At 36.3% G+C, this 16,915-nt stretch overlaps 1 protein-coding gene across 1 annotated transcript in view; it reads right to left on the reverse strand.

Annotated features, from left to right (window-relative positions):
* Nucleotides 1-16,915, reverse strand: part of SLC26A7 (solute carrier family 26 member 7) — a gene marked incomplete at both ends in the record, with an annotated part of 95,827 nt that overhangs the window by 15,867 nt on the left and 63,045 nt on the right. Inside the window, 5 exons of the mRNA XM_084229364.1 lie at nucleotides 2,898-2,964; nucleotides 3,595-3,701; nucleotides 8,302-8,397; nucleotides 9,330-9,407; nucleotides 13,918-14,031. Of these exons, the coding sequence (XP_084085490.1) occupies nucleotides 2,898-2,964; nucleotides 3,595-3,701; nucleotides 8,302-8,397; nucleotides 9,330-9,407; nucleotides 13,918-14,031 (462 nt within the window). The remainder of the gene's footprint in view (nucleotides 1-2,897; nucleotides 2,965-3,594; nucleotides 3,702-8,301; nucleotides 8,398-9,329; nucleotides 9,408-13,917; nucleotides 14,032-16,915) is intronic.

The raw sequence follows: 16,915 nt of genomic DNA on the forward strand, positions 1-16,915 counted from the left end.
AACTACTTTGTACTCAGTTTTGAAATTTAAAGTAAATACTTAAAATTCAATATTTAAAAAAACTGAAAAATATGACATAAAGGGTCAGTAACTGTCAGTCATTCACCTGTTTTCTTATGGCTGGAATGTAGTCTCTTTTATCATTTAAACAACACTGCAGTATAATATTAGGTAACACTCATGTTCATACTTGAAAATCGACATGTGTATATACTACACGAAGTTCACTTCCAGAAGTCCAATTCTATTCTTTACCATACAATTGTCCCTTTTGTCCCAAGGTATGAACCCCTTTTCTCTCTTTCTCTTTTAGTACCCACTAATTTGTCTTATGTTCCAAAAGTTCATTTTTGTAAAACTCTCCTCTCTATTATCTTTAAAGCAGGGGAATAATGTAGAAATTGTGAGGATGGTATGTCTTCAGAACAATAATGCCTAAGCAACTAATTACATTTCCTTAAGGTTTTAGTAATAGCATGGAAGGGAAGACACAGGAAATAGTGAGGAAGGAAAATAGTAGGAAGGAAACAGTAGGAAGAGGAAGAGAAATAAAAGAAATAAAATATTAGTAATGTGGATTTGAAATATTCATTATACTTCCTCAGTTTCTTCATTTTTAATTAGGTAAGTAATTAAAATAGAAAATCTCAAAAAGTTTGTATAGCAACAAACCTGATTAAACTCTAGAAATAAAGCAGTCAAGAAAAAAGACTTAGCAAACTAACTCTTAATGAAGCGTAAATCTCCTATGTTGTTAAATACAAAGATATTTTGTTAGTAAAAGAAAACACACACACAAAAGAGTAAATCTCTCATGGGCCTCCCCGATGGCGCAGCAGTTGAGCACTGGGTTGCAAATGCCCGCAGCCTCTGCAACACCGGTTCAATCCCCGGCCACTGGGTGAGGGTTCACATGGCGCACAGACCTCTCCTGCTACCTGCTGCGCCCCTCAGCAGTGTATTTCATCAGTCTGCCTGTTCTGCTCCCTGCTCTGTCTCTGGTGAATTCTCTCACCCTCTCGCGCTTCTGACTATACCCAGTGCTTGTATAAATAAATAAATAAATCTTTTTAAAAAAAAAGTAAATCTCTCATAAACTAAAAATAGAAGTTCTTGGGCCTGTCATATTTAGTTATCCCAAATGCCCACATCTTAGATGGGCCCACTAATTACTCCACATCATTGTGCTAATATGTTATGTTACGATAACATAAAAATTAAAAGCTGCTGAATACAATTTATTAATATTAATTAGTAATTTATTGTTATTATTATTAATTAATAGTATTAATAAACAGAAATTTTAATTGTGCCAGAAAAAGAATTCTCAGTGGGGTTGGTTCACTGAGTAGGAAGAGCTACAAATTGAGAATGAGTTATTCATGTGAAGAAGGGATGGAGAATTTATGAATGGCAGACCAAAAGAACAGATGGCCACCGTTCTTAGAGTTACCTAGAGACTCCACCTAACACTTCATAATCAAATCTTGCTTTATAATAGCTGTTACATCTTATTTTTTTTAAACAAAATGTTAAATAACTTGTAAGGTGTAATATTCTGAAAAATTATGATCTCCATGTGACATTGTGATTATTCAGAAGGATTACCAGGCTGGAATGGATCAAGATTCACAGACATGCAAAATTTTTCATCATTTTTATTCTCCTACATATTATTTTATTATCTCACATGTTTAGCCTAAGACAAAGGTAAGAATTAAACAATTTATTAATCTTTAGCTGAAAAATAGTCTAACTCTCGTCTGTTTCTGTTAAAAATTGTCAAGGCTAATGAACAGAGCTGTGGGGGAGGTGTAGACGAACAGAGAACTCTTAGGGATATAAGAGTCAGTTTAGGATTTGTAATGAACACTGAATTACCTCTGAACATTGAAAGAAGCAAAAGAAAGGCAGCATTAGTGGAAAATTTGAGCCTAGGACACCCTCAAACACTGAATTCAAACAGTTCTCTAAGCAAATCTTTCCATTCATATTAAAAATATTAACCATTTCCCTAGGCATCCAAGACTCTTGCTGCTATCTCCTACTTCAAGTACACTCAGATATACCCTGACTTGAGTCCTTCTGATGAGAGATCAGTTCTCTCTATTCTGAAGTCAATCATGAGGTACCAACCTCTGTAAATTTGAAAAATAAAGAAAAAAAAAGGTTAGCCAAACATTTGCAAAGTAGGTTCAAAATAAGGCCAATTTTTACAAACTGGAAAAGATTCAAGTCAATATTTTCTCTCCTCCCATTAAATTTATTTTGGTCATTTCTGAAAACAAGAAAATGGAACTCAAATATTGAATACAATTGAACTGCCAACACATAGACAGGGCAAGACAGATTATGTAAGCTGTTTCCTTAATAAGGTGTGTGCTGTGTGAGAGAGCTATCCTATTGACATTTAATTACCATCGGACTTAATTACCCTTTGTTAACAGTACAGTCTCATCTATGATGAGGGAAAAAAAGCAATAGTAAGACCCAACTTTGCTTTACTCCCTTTCTTATTCCTATCTTCTCATATCATCAATTGAATTCAGAACACTGTTAGTTTAGTTTGACATTTTATGCAACTAAGTAATGGAAAAGAGGTTTCCAAATGCCTGAACTAATCTGGACCACGATTCTACTGTTAACTGTTGTTCTATGAATCACACTATCACTTTATATGAATGCTAATGTAATATTTGTGCTGTTCTTCTCGATTTGTTTCTTGTAGATTGCCCTATTTATAGGGGGCACACAGTACCCCTATGACGTTCTCACAAATTAAACATAGAATTACCATGTCTTTAAATGTCACAAATTATCTATTTAAGATATCTTAAAACTCTTTGGCCCACGAAAGTTGTTAATAATTACACAAAGGAAAAGGAAACTAAACTTACATCATCTGTTTCTGTCTTCATTTTAAATTCCATTTCTTTCATGTTCCTTATACTGAGAGTCTTTGACCTAGAATGAAGGCAAATAAAATATGAAGTAGGATTTCCTAATCATTATATAAATAAGGAAGAAGCAAAATGGATATGTTATTTTATATTACTATTAGAACATATCTAAGGTCTCCCCGGTGGCGCAGCGGTTGAGCGCTGAGTTGCGAAGCTGCCTGCAGCCTCTGCGGCGCCAGTTCGATGCCCGGCTGTTCCCCGGCCACCGGAGGAGGGTCCCACATGGCGCGCAGACCTCTCCTGCCGCCCGCTGCTCCCCTCAGCAGTGTACCTTGGTCCTTCTGCCTGCTCTGCTCCCCGCTCTGGCTCTGGTGAATTCTCTCTCCCTCCCGCGCTTCTGACTGAACCCAGTGCATGTATAAACAAACAAACAAGTAAATAAATAAATAAATAAACAAACAAACAAACAAACAAATAAATAAATAAAACATGCCTCTATTAAAAAAAAAAGAACATATCTAAATAGTTTAGATCCTATAGCTCATTTGTTCATAAAATGCTGGTACATCTTTCTATGGATCCTCAGGAATAAAAGTAATAAAAAAGAGACATCTAAATAGATACTAATAGATGTAATTTATTTCATTTGAGCTCCCAGAGTTCCATATCTCCAAACATTTAAATAAGATTTTACCTTGGGAAGCGACTGATCACAATGGCTATGGTACCCATGACACCAAACAGCAGCCCCACATTGGCAGCAAAGCATATTGTAAATACATAAGTACTGATCCATATGCCCTGAAAGAGAAACAGGAAACGTGAGATATGGGTCCACTGGTAGTTCCATCTCCCTAATGACTGGCAAATTCCTCACAATCCTATCTACAACCTTCTGTGGTCAAATCTTTCAGCAAGAATATATTATTTAAGATGTGGTAAACAGAAGCCTAGGAACACAGAAACAAACCCTAGCCCCACCAGATTCTCAGGGAAAAGGCAAATTATTTTTATTTTTAGACACTGCCTCCAACAAACACTTTAAGATTGTAAATGTTTGCACAATGAATGGTTCAAAAGCATGCCACAATTTCTCGGTTTTCTCATTTAATGTAATAATATTACAAGCAAACGTTTGCAGATTTTTGGTCATTCCCAACAATATGCTGTTTTATAGGATTGCTCACAAAAGAACTAATGCAGTTTATTACTACATTGGATTCAAAGTCTATTGCTAAAATGGCTGAAATTAACATGAACAATAATACTTTAGATCAACAACCATAAAGATCATTTTCATTATATTTGTATGGGTCGCAGGTCTAGAGAATTTGTGAAAGCTAAAAAGTCAGAGCAAACTTCGCTCTTGGTAATATTTCAAAAGAGTGTGAGAAAACTCTATTTTTTCTTTAATTGGAATTACAATGTTATTGCAGCTTCATTCCTCACCTGAAATTCCAATTTGCAAGAAGATATTGTATTACAGTTGGCATTTCTAAGTTTATTGTTGGAAAAAATATTTTTAAAAATTGTTAAGTCCAATTTATATTTTCTAAGCAGAAAGTTCTGCATTCACCAAATAGTAGACCAACAATATTTTCAAACTCTTTTACCCCAAGTTATGCACTTTCCTTGTGCATGCAATTCTAAATTCCTTTCTGTTCTGATAGCTGTATTACCAATTTACATCTTAAACAACGTAATTAAAGTCCATACAGAAATGAGAGTTAGAAATTTCTTTAAAACTCTGAATAGCATAGATTCTTTGGGAGGAATGTAAAGTGTTGTTGTTTTATTTTGTTTTGTTTTCAGACAAGCATGAAACATTTCTAAGGGCACTTATTACTAAAATACTTTTCCTCTATTATTTATCAACTCTTAGCTTGAGTGATTCTTAATAATAGGCTACTTTGAAAAGTGAAGTCATTGGAAGTGAATCAAGGAATTTTTTTATATAGAAGAAACAAATATATCAAAATCCATCCCTACAAATGTAATGCTAATTTTGCACTTATGATTACATAATTCTCATATTGTCATTTACTAGGTTAGCCACTGAGATATTTTTTCTCAGGAAGAGTAGCCACTCATTTGAATATTCTATTTGTACACAGCATGTTTTTTCCTGCCTAATGTACTATACTTAATCATGTAAAAATAAGGCTACAAGTTTATGATCATTACTTTAACTTGCCATGGACTACTCTGCTTCTTCTTCATCTCCTAATATTGACTGAACCTGCCTGGTATGGCAGAGTAAGGCCTCACCAAAAGCTTCATAAGTAAAATTCCATTTGGTCATTCTCCATGATTCAATATTGCATAGGGAACTGAGGATCCTGGTCCCTGCCATTTAAAAAACCACATAGCCTGGAGGCCATGATTCATCAGAACAACCAAAAATTTTGGTACCATCTGGTTCTATTTTTAAAGCATATTTATGCTCCCACAGCATCATCTATTGTAAGCCTGGATTACAATGTTGAGTTATTTCCTGGGGCTACACTTATAGCTTTGAAAAGATAGCAAATGGAAATTGTAACATAGATCAGTAAATAGTTCCATTGGTTAGAATAAATCCCCAAACTCTTCTGCAACGATTCCCCTTAAAATCCAAATGCAGGTTGTCAGAGTTACAAGGAATTAGTTAGCCCAATTTTTTTTATTTTTATATATATATATTTGATTATCTTCCATATTTGGCATTCTCAGCCCCCAAACACAAGCTAACCCCAAAGTTGAATTCAAGTAGGAAATATATATATATATATGCACACAAATATATATATATATATATTTACATGTACACATATATATTTTGCTTATGGAAATGCATCCCTGTGAAACACAGTTCAGTAGTGACTCAATCACATCCCTTTCCCTGGCCTGTTTCCTATCTATTTTGGTGACTGATCCGTATTATCAAGTTTCTGTAATTCTCAACTGGATCCCAGTTTTCTCATTATTTCTAAGAGGGTTATGACCTGCACCTAAAAGTAGAATCATTATTAAACTATAAAAGAATAATGAAAGAAATAAAAGTTTCTAATTTTTCATATGATGGTATCTTCTGTGATTTCTTTTTGTTTAAAAATTTATTTATTTATGCATACAAGAACTGGGGTACAGGCCAGAGATGTGGCAGGTGAGAGGATTCACCAGAGACAGAGTAGCAAACAGAACAGGCAGATTGACTGAAGTACACTGCTGAGGGGAGCAGCGGGAGAGTCAGGAGAGGGCTGCTGCGCCATGCGGGTAGCTCCCTGGCCGGGGATCGAACTCGTGCTGCAGTGGCTGCAGATAGCTGCATATGTTGCATCTTAACCCCTTGTGCCACAAGGGAGACCCATCTTCCATGATTTCTTAACTTTCAATCTTTGAATTATTTCATACACACTCACCTTTGTTTACTTCCATGATCTTTTAGGAATATTTTATCTATTGCATAATCTAGATATACACTGTCTATTGGTTCATGTAGCCTATATCACCCCACAGCTTGTGCAATATTATCACTCCAAATGCTATAACCAGATAATATCCCAATAATCCAAGGCTTTCCACTATTGAATCTCTTCATAGTTAAGAAATATCTGTGAAGTTCAACCACAGGAAATCATTATTAAGCTAAACCCAATGTCCCATTGAATCATGTTTTGGCTATATCCACATCACATTTCTCAACCTTGTTCTTTGCCCACACCACATTGCCTTGCTTACTCCAAATTCTCAAATCACCTCTAAGTAGGAAATTACCAATTCTATTAAACCATTTTTCAAACTATCAAATACCTTCAAACTCAACATGTTTAAATGCTAACTCTGTACTTTCTCTAAATTTCTCCTTCAGGTATAAACACAAATATTCCTCAAGACACTATCATCAGAAACTTTGTAAACATACTTTACTCTATTTCCTTTTTCATGTGCCCAGTGATTTCTCAAGTCCTGTCAATTATTAATTAAAAATATTTAAGGGCCTCCCTGGTGACCTAGGGATTAAGTCTCAGTGCTGAGTTTGATCTCCGGCCAGAGAGCAAATCCACATATTGCACAGCAGACCTCTCCTATCTGGCCCACTGCTCTCCTCAGCAGTGTATTTCAGTAGATCCACCTGTTCTGCTCCCCACTCTGTCTCTGGTGAGTCCTATCACTCCCTGCACCTCTGGCATATACCCCAGTTCTTTCACACACACACACACAAAAAAAATAAATTTCAAACTATGTGCTTTTCTCAATTCACTGATAATATCCTAGTCATATTTTTCCATTGCCCTGCTAGATTATTCTGATAATCTCTTACTTAACTGTCTATTACTTAACTATCTTACTTAACTATTCTAATAATCTCTTAACTTCTTTTCAACACTGTAAATTTCTCACACTGCTGCCAGAAATGCCTTTCTCAGTATAAATTTTGATATAATATTTAGACAATATATTAAAGACATTTTTTATTCTATCCCCCTATTGAATCTATCAAAAGGGCCTCCCGGGTGGCACAAGAGGTTAAGTCACAGCAGTGTGAGGCTATCTGCAGCCACTGCAGCACGAGTTCCATCCTCAGCCAGGGAACTAACCCACATGGCACAGCAGACCTCTCCTGTCTCACCTGCTGCTCTCCTCAGCAGTGTATTCCAGTCACTCTGCCTGTTCTGTTCCCCACTCTGTCTCTGATGAATCCCCTCACCTCCTGCACCTCTGGCCTGGAGCCCAGTTCTTGTATGCATAAATATTTTAAAATATTAAAAAAGAAATCTATCAAAAACAATCTAAAAAATGAACATACAAAAAGTAAAATCCAGTATGATGACTGAAGAGTATACCCACAACTCCTAACTACAAAATAAGGTATTGACTAATACTTTGAAATACAGAAAATAATCTAAAGAACAGTAGAAGCCAACAAATTTGTGGCCTCTCTGGTGGCGCAAGCAGTTGAGCGCTGTGCTGCGCAGCTGTCCGCAGCCGCCCCCCACCCTCCCACCCATGCGGGTTCGATCCAGGCCAGCCAGGGAGCCACCCACATGGCGGGCAGACCTCTTCTGTCTCACCAGTTGCTCCCCTTGGCAGTGTATTTCGGTCTGTCTGCCTGTTCTGTTCCCCGCTCTGTCTCTGGTGAATTCTCTCAACCTCCTAGGCATGTGGCCTGTACCCCAGTTCTTGTATAAATAAATAAATCTTTAAAAAAAGCCAACAAATTTATCCTGAAAGTTCAATGAACTATAGATTTATCCATTAATGTTTTAGTCATAAAAATTCTATACAACAATATTCTGATAAGACCCTTATTTTCTAGGGGCAAGGGTGGGCCACAAGAAAAAAAGGAATATAACCACTTGGATATATTTGATACAATCTAAATAAGAGTGGGAAGGTGAGATGGCAAGTTTATACTTACCCAATCAATTTTATCCACATTCCAATATTTTTTTAAATCTCGAAATTGTATTAACATTCCCTTCAATCCCACGACAATAATACTTGCAAGAACACACTACAAATGAGAAATAAGTTAATAAAGAAACAAGACAAAGATTTTAATCTAAATTTTAAAGAGCCAAGGTGTTTTTCTTTGTTTTTAAATTACCTATTAGAGAAAAGCAATTACCATAAAATAATTCTTATTTTTTTGAGCACTAACTTATTACTGAACTGGAGGAATGTAATATCAATTCTAGAAAATAATGGGGTACAACTTAATGCATTTTAAATAAACAAGAAAAAAAGTAGTAAATTATGAGTAAATATTAAAGGCTGAATATCCTTTTAACTATGTAATTATTCATTGCCATTTGTTTGAAAGTTATTTGTTGCAAAAGTATTAAATGTTTATATAATATATTTCTTTGTAATTGCTTTGAGTACCAATTATCTGGTTTCACTTCAAGATATTTATAACTGTATTGAAAATAAACTTGGTTATTGGAAGATCAACCCATATAAATGATTTATTCTTAATGCATGAATGAATAATGATAACAAGAAAGGACTCAGACATCTCTCTGAAGACCAGAAGTCTGACATTGTCCCAGACTTACGAAGAATAAGATGAATCACTGGTACTTGTATTCTGAGTCACTGTGGGATAAGGTGGTACCAACGGTCCCTTGCTGGGCATACGTTCCCTGATAGTCCAAATTCTGATAAAATTCTTTCTGTGTCCATTTGGTGTAACTGCCTCATTCCACCCTCCAGATGAGCACAGTATCAATGTAATTCAAAAGGCTAGCTTTATGCAAGAGTCTTTATACAAGAGCCACTTGTCCCTCTAACAAATGTGGTCTCTTCCCAACTCGCCTCCATTATTTTCATCCCATGCTTTTCAGATTTAGGATCATGGAGGATAAATTTCCAAGACATTTTAATACATAACAATTTTTATTAAAAATAAAGTTAGAAAGTAGATAATGAAAAGCACTACTGTACCATGGGCAGCCAGTAAAGCAAAGGTCCTATTGCATAGATGACTATTAGGACAAAAATGCAAGATATTAGACAAGCCACCTGTAAAATATAAGACACACAAAACAAGAAAGCTTTAGATTTTATCATTACCCCAAAGTTACAGGGCAAAAGATCATTCTCAGTTCATCTTGATTAGAAGAAACAAAATGTTGGCACATGACTGTTAAATTGCATAAACTGTCATCTCTATTTTTCAGCTGAAGGAACCCAAAAATGACAACTGACAAACTGGTGCAATCAAATTAAGTCAGAGATGAGGGAAAAGCAATTCCACACAAAGAAATAGGACACCATAAACTTTTACCACATATCAGAGCAATGGTTTTTTTGTTTCACAGTGAAAGTGACATTTCAATTAAAAGTCCTTTAGCCTGTTGTCATTCAGCCTGATTCCCCTCCTTATTTTCTAGGGAGTTATTTGGATAATGGCCGAATAAGGAACTTGAGGTTTTCTGTACTGATGATAAATTTCCGACGAAGCATTTACTGTCTTCTTTGGAGTTCTTTGTTAATAAAAGTTCTAGTATGAAGCGGTTATATGGGATTATGGGAGCAATCTCTGGCAGTGGAACAAACTTCACTTTATTAATCCTGAAAAGTCATTAGTATCATGTTCTGACTTACTCAACCTGCTGACAAATGGCAATTCAAAACACCTGACTCCTAGCCATGCTGCATTTGATGGAGAACCGATTTCACCTATGCAAATAAATATTCATGTCTTAATAACACATTTGACCAAATTATCAACCTAGTTAGAAAAAAATGAAGACTTTCACAGTACCACAAAAATACCTACAGTCATTATGGAGATATCAAAGATTATCAGGATCTATTAAAATGACTAAAATTTTATATATATATACAAAAAATAACTAATCAGTAACAAGAACTGGCAAGGACACCGAAACTGAGTGCTCAGACATTGCTCATAGGAATACATTATGGTACCATCAACTTGAAAAATGGTTTGGCGGTTTCTTATGAAGTTATGTGCCTACCTACCATCTGACCCAGAACCTCCTAAGAGAAATGAAAGTGTGTGCTGAAGCAAATACCTATATGTAAATTTTTAGAGCAGTTTTATTCATAAACACCCAAAACTGTAAATAAATTAAATGTTCAACAACTCGTAAATAATAAACAAATCATGGTATACATACAATAGAATGCTACTCAGTAATGAAAAAGAACAGACTGCTGATGCCCACAACAACATAGATGACACAGCCATTAAGCTAAATGGAAGAAGCTACACAAGAATTCCTTCCATATTTAATGGAACTCACCTCCAGAACTCCCAAGCCTTTAAAGGGGAACCAAATTCTTCTGTGGAAAATAAGTCTTTAAGGAACACACTAAAATGTTACTGTATGCCAAATTATAATTTACAGATTATTTAGGAGCACTGATGATTTCACATGATAAGAATTTTTAAACAACAAACCTGATTCCTCTCATTCCACTGAATTAAAGAGAGCTTGGTGTGAAAGAGAAGAACAGAGAACTCATTCAAGTAACCCAGTAAATATATGTTTCTATGGAAAGGAAAGGACATCAACTCCTAAAGTTTATTTCACAACAGAAGACAAAGGCATTCATCCCTCCTGTGGAACTTTCCCTCATGTACTTACAATGTGCCTGAAAAGAAAAACCCTACATCTTTGCTTCAGAAACAGCTAGAATCTAAACTTAGATTCTAGACATAGACAGCTAGAATCTAAACTTCCTGGAAGGAGCTGACGCACAGAAAGGCAAAGGTGATAGAGGTGATAGAGTTAGGGAGTTAAAAGGGATCCATGAAGCCAAATATATTTTAATGTTCCTAGATATTTTAAATACAATAAAGTTTCCATTAGAAATTATAACTTAACTAAATTAATAATTACTAGCCTTGAAATTAAAAGACTACATCTTTCAATAGATTGATTTACTGGGTATAAATTGAATCCCTAAGGGAATCAGAGCCATTTAAGTGATTGTTCTATAAAATCTTATCACATAGTACACTGGTTTCACAAATAGCCTATTTAGAACAAGGCTTTTAAGACTTGGCTTGCCAGCTCCTTCTTCAAAGCATGCGAGTCATCAGGTATACCCACAGCAGATGCAATGTTAAAGGTCTAAAATGACTGCCTTGGGAATGCCTCCTCGATTTGGGTAAGGACAATAAATCAGAGTATTACTCTGTACCATGGAATGGGAATTGTTGGACGATTAGTGATCATCTCGACAAGCAGAGCAGCAAGAGAAATGCTCTGCTGCTTAGCATTATTTTCTTGAACTAGAGTCCTATTGAATACCTTCTGAAGTCTGATGAATAGAATGTCTTGCAGAAAATATCTCTGCAACAATAAGTACTTAGGAAAGTTATGAGACCTCCAGAACAGAAAAGAGAAGAGGTACCTCTTCATTCCCATTCTATTAATAAAACAAATGTTTTCCCAACCCAAATGATAAATGCCCCAATTTTTTTTTAAGATTTGTTAATTTATTTACACAAGCACTGGGATACAGTTAGAAGCACGGGAGGGTAAGAGAATTCACCAGAGCCAGAGCGGAGAGCAGAACAGGAAGACTGACAAAATACACTGCTGAGGGGAGCAGCGGGCAGCAGGAGAGGTCTGAGCGCCACATGGGACCCTCCCTGGTGGCCGGGGATTGAACCGGCGCTGCAGAGGCTGCGGGTATCTTCACAGCCCAGCGCTCAACCGCTGCGCCACCGGGGAGGCACTAAATGCCCAAATTTTAAAATAACTGAGTGTTCTCAAAGTATACTTTCTTTTAAACATTCGTTGTTGAAAGTTACAATAATGAATCAGCTGGTTTAATTCTTATTAAAATAGTAGTTGGAAAAGCAGGTAGGTACCTAAGGAAATCCAAGCTATGAAATACAGCCAAGATGAAGATGCCACACAAATTCTATACTAACCTTCTCTGTGCATGTGATGGATGAAAGTGCTAACTCACTCAAGATCCCACAGCAAGTTGGAGGGGCCACTTAGATTAGAAAACTGCCCTGCTGTATCCAAACCAAGTCAGAACTTTTTAATACCAAATGTTAGGAGGAGATTCTGAAAATATCTTATTATAATAATGGAATTTTTAATAATAATAAAACCAATGATAACTGTTAACTTTGAAGTAGCAATTATTTGGTGCTCAGGCATTGTGCGAAAAATGTATTATTATCTCATTTAATCCTCATATTAATCACTTTAACAGATAAACAACCCCCACCCCACTTCCACACACATACACACCCCCATGCAGAGAGGTCAGGTTACTTGTGCAGTCACTCAATCATTACTGAGCCAGGACCCAAGCCAGACTCTGGAACCCATGCTCTTAACCACTCATTGTACTTGCTTGAACTTAAAGAGAGGAATCTAGATACCCAACTTTGAGAGAAACTGGTTGGAAACTACTAAAGAATCTTGGAATTTTACAGATAGAAAGTTATTCAGAGTAAGAATTTGTCTCTTGTCCTTTGCTCCATTCTACATTCATTAACAATTATATTAGTTGGTTTGATATTATCTTGAATGCTCATTTACCCATCTTTCTCTTGATACTTATCCCCAATGTCAAGCACCATCTCCTTTTCAAATTTATTATTCTACAACCACCCCAAAAAGACTTAATATAAGGTATGTTACTAATAAATGTTTGAATAATCAAATAATACATTTTATAGAATATCACTCAATTCTAATTTTAAATAAATGTGATTTTTTAATAATGGTTACTGTAAATACTAATTTCTTATGTTAAAATATACATGAACTTTTTTATATGGATCACTGGTTAGGAGTTTGAGATTTTATATAAATCTACTGGATTCAAATCCTAGCTCCATCACTCCACCATGAAATGGGTAAGTTAATTTAACCCTCTTTTCCTCAAGTTTTCATGTGGAAACTGAGGGTTAAAATTATATATCCTTCATATAGTTATCTAAAGGGTCAAATGAGTTTATTTATATAAAAAAGTATGACTCAATGCCTAACACAGCACTCATTATATGCTTCCACCAGCCTCACCACCACCACCATCCTCATCACAGCAATATCTGTAAATCACCGTAGCCATGTTACCAATACCCAACATAAAACCTGGTATAATTGACTTGAGTTTTTAAAAATATATATTAATTTCTTCTTTAAATTATAATGTACACAGACATACATTTACACATTTTTACATACCTATAGATAGTAAATATATTGTCAAAGACTTATTCTACATAATTATCTTTATATTATTTAATAAAAGTGAACAAAAAGGGAAATTTCAAATTGGCAAAATTAACCAAAAATAAATTAGAAGCACCACTAGAGGGAGCTTTGGTTCAAAGTTTGCCAACAATAGCTGCCATTAGTGAAGGATTTTCTAGTCTGTGCATTAAATCTTTCAACTTCAGTAAGGATCATTCATAAGAAAGAAAGAAAGGAGACAGTCACAAAAAAATTGAAGAAGCAAAGATATTTTCATTCTTCCCACCCTCAAGAAGGAGAGCCCTTTGGCCCCTATTGAACAGTGAAGTTACCTGTGTCTTTGCTCCCGTGCTATAGAGACAGGCAGTCCTTCCCAGGGCAGCAGCATTTGGTATACAGAAGAAAAATGAAGGGATCAAGTTGCTGAGACCATGGGCCAAAAATTCCTACAAATTTAATATAAGGAAATATATCACTTGTTATTCATATTCACCTCTTAGAGACTACAGGTACCATTTGTTAAGGAACAAGGTTAATTTCCATTCAATTTCTCTTCCCTTGACTGTGATAAGAGCACAATAGAAATAGCAAATGTTTATTGAGTACTCACAATGAACCACAAACTCTACCAATCTCCATACTCATTTAATTTTCTTAACCTTAATAAGAAAGTACACATGTTTTTTAAGTCTGTTGCCAATCACTCTTCTCTTTTAAGGCCCTATGAAGAAGGCTTTTGTTCCCATCACAGCAACAGTATTCTATGCTAAATGCAGTGGTTCATTCTTGTTAACTGGCCTAAAAGTGGTACTTGACAGAATTTAGTTGCTCACCTCTTCTTCCTGAAAGACTTTTAGTTCATTTCAAGGACCCCCTACCCTCTGCTTTCCTCCTAGCTATCTGATCATCTTTGTGGTTCTTCTCAATTTTCTTTGTGTTGCGGTTCCTTTTCAAAGAACAAATCATAAACATTGGACCCCTTCTCTTCTCAGGCCCCATTTTAGCTACCCAAATACACATTGACAACTCCCAATATTATGGAACCAGCCTGGACTACTCCTCTGAACATCAGGCTCACAGAGCCAACCTCCTACTCAACATCTCCATTTAAAGGGCTAATAATCCAAACTATTGATAAGTGGACTATCGCTCTTTATCACCCCAACCTAGTTCTCCAGCATTCTTCCCCATCTTAAGTTCTAATTAATTGAGCCAAAACTGGATTCTTGCACTTCTGAGATGGCACCCACATCCAATCCAGAATCTGTCCACTTCTCATCTCCTCCCTAGCTACCTCCTGGGACAAGTCATCAAATCTCACCTAGATTATTGCAAAAGCCTCCTGATGTTTCCTGCTTCTAGTACTACCAGTAACAACACTGACAAATATATCTGTCTTCATAGTTGATGTTCTAGTGCGGTAAGGCTCACAATAAACAAGATAACATATGGAAAGTAAGGCAGAGGAAGCCGTGGAAAAATCTGGAGTTTAGGGGTTTAGGTTACCAAGGAAGACCTCCCTGAAAGGGTATATTAGAATAATAGAGGCATGCAGATATCTGGGGGAACAAAGTTTCTGGAAACAGGAACAGCAAGTGCAAATGTCCCGAGTTAACAGCATAATACAGGGTTGAGGAAAAGCAAGGCTGTTAAGTGTTGCTAACAGAATATAAAAGGGATATGAAAACAGAGATGAAAAAGGATGGTGGCAGTTCAAGATGGTCTTTCTTGTAAGCTTTGTTATAGAGACTTTTCACCTGAGCATGATGAGAAGCCTCCAAGGGTTTTTGTTTTTTTTTTTAAGATTTATTTATTTATTTATACTCCTAAGAACGGGATACAGGCCAGATTACAGGAGGTGAGAGGATTCAGCAGAGACAGAGCGGGGAACAGAACAGGCAGACTGATGAAATACACTGCTGAGGGGAGCAGGAGGCAAGACAGGAGAGGTCTGCTCGCCATGTGAGATTCTTGCCGGCGGGCCGGGATCGAACCGGCGCTGCAGAGGCTGCGGACAGCTTCACAGCACTGCACTCAACCGCCTGTGCCACCAGGGGAGGCCCCACTGAAGGTTTTGAGATGAGGAAAGATGGTTGTGTTGTGTGGCATTGACTCCTTTATATCTGGACCTGTGCCTGGTACATAGCAGGATTTTTTTTTCTTTTTTTATATTTTTTTATTTTTTACATCATTGTTCATTTTTAAATAATATTTGCTTCCCCCCACCCCCTCAGGTGTAGTCCCCATAGTTTCCTTCCCCAATGCACCCATGCACCATCACCTCTGTCCCCTGTGCTCCTCCCTCCCTCCCTCTGATCCCTCTCCCTACTCCTCCCCTGCAGGATGTCTCTGATTTATAATTGTCCATTTTTGCTTTGTTGTGTTTTGTACTGTTATTATTTTTTTACACTGATATCTTATTTGGTCTCCCTATATTCCTGCTATAAGTGAAACCATCTGATATTTTTCTTTTTCCTTCTGGCTTATTTCACTGAGCATAATTCCTTCCAGTTCCATCCATGTTGCTGCAAATGGCATGAGTTTATCTTTTTTGATTGCTGAATAATATTCCGTTGTGTATATCTGCCACATCTTCTTGATCCAGTCATCTATTTTTGGGCATTTGGGTTGTTTCCAGGTTTTACCTATTGTAAACAGTGCTGCAATAAACATAGGGGTACAGGTGTTCTTTTGAATCAATGTTTTTGTGTCCTTTGGGTAGATCCCTAGAAGTGGAATTGCTGGGTCGTATGGTAGCTCCAGTTTTAGAAGACTGAGGAACCTCCAGACAGCTTTCCATAATGGTTGGACCAGTTCGTAGCAGGATTTCTTATGCATAATTGAATGAATAAATCTCCTTTTAGACACATGAGAAACCTGAGGCACAGAAATGACTATATTCCTGTAGTAGCAGAGTGAGATTTTGACCCAGGTAACTTAGCATTTCTAACTGCTATCTCACAGCTCTCTCTGCAGACCTGTGCAGCAAGGCACAGCCACAGGGCTTGAAATAAGACACTAGCAGAAGTATTGATAGATTTAGAAATAGGATCATAAAATCCTTACCTTTTGGTAATCTATGAACAGACCCTCACATCCTTTCATTTTATTTGTTTTTTTTTGTTGTTGTTGTTGTTTTTTACTAAGAGGAGCAAATAAAATTAGTGTTTTTATACTTTAAAATCCATAATTCTTAAATGTTAGCATGCAATGATAAATATACTTGCATTCTCTCCTAATATCAAATCAAAAAGAACGTCAAGATGTCCTCTTATTTTTTTAAGTATATTATAAACAACCCACAGAGACCAGATTTTCAGATTTCTATGA

The sequence above is a fragment of the Talpa europaea genome (genome assembly GCF_964194135.1).
Source record: "Talpa europaea genome assembly, chromosome: 3".
NCBI classification, from domain to species: Eukaryota; Metazoa; Chordata; class Mammalia; order Eulipotyphla; family Talpidae; genus Talpa; species Talpa europaea.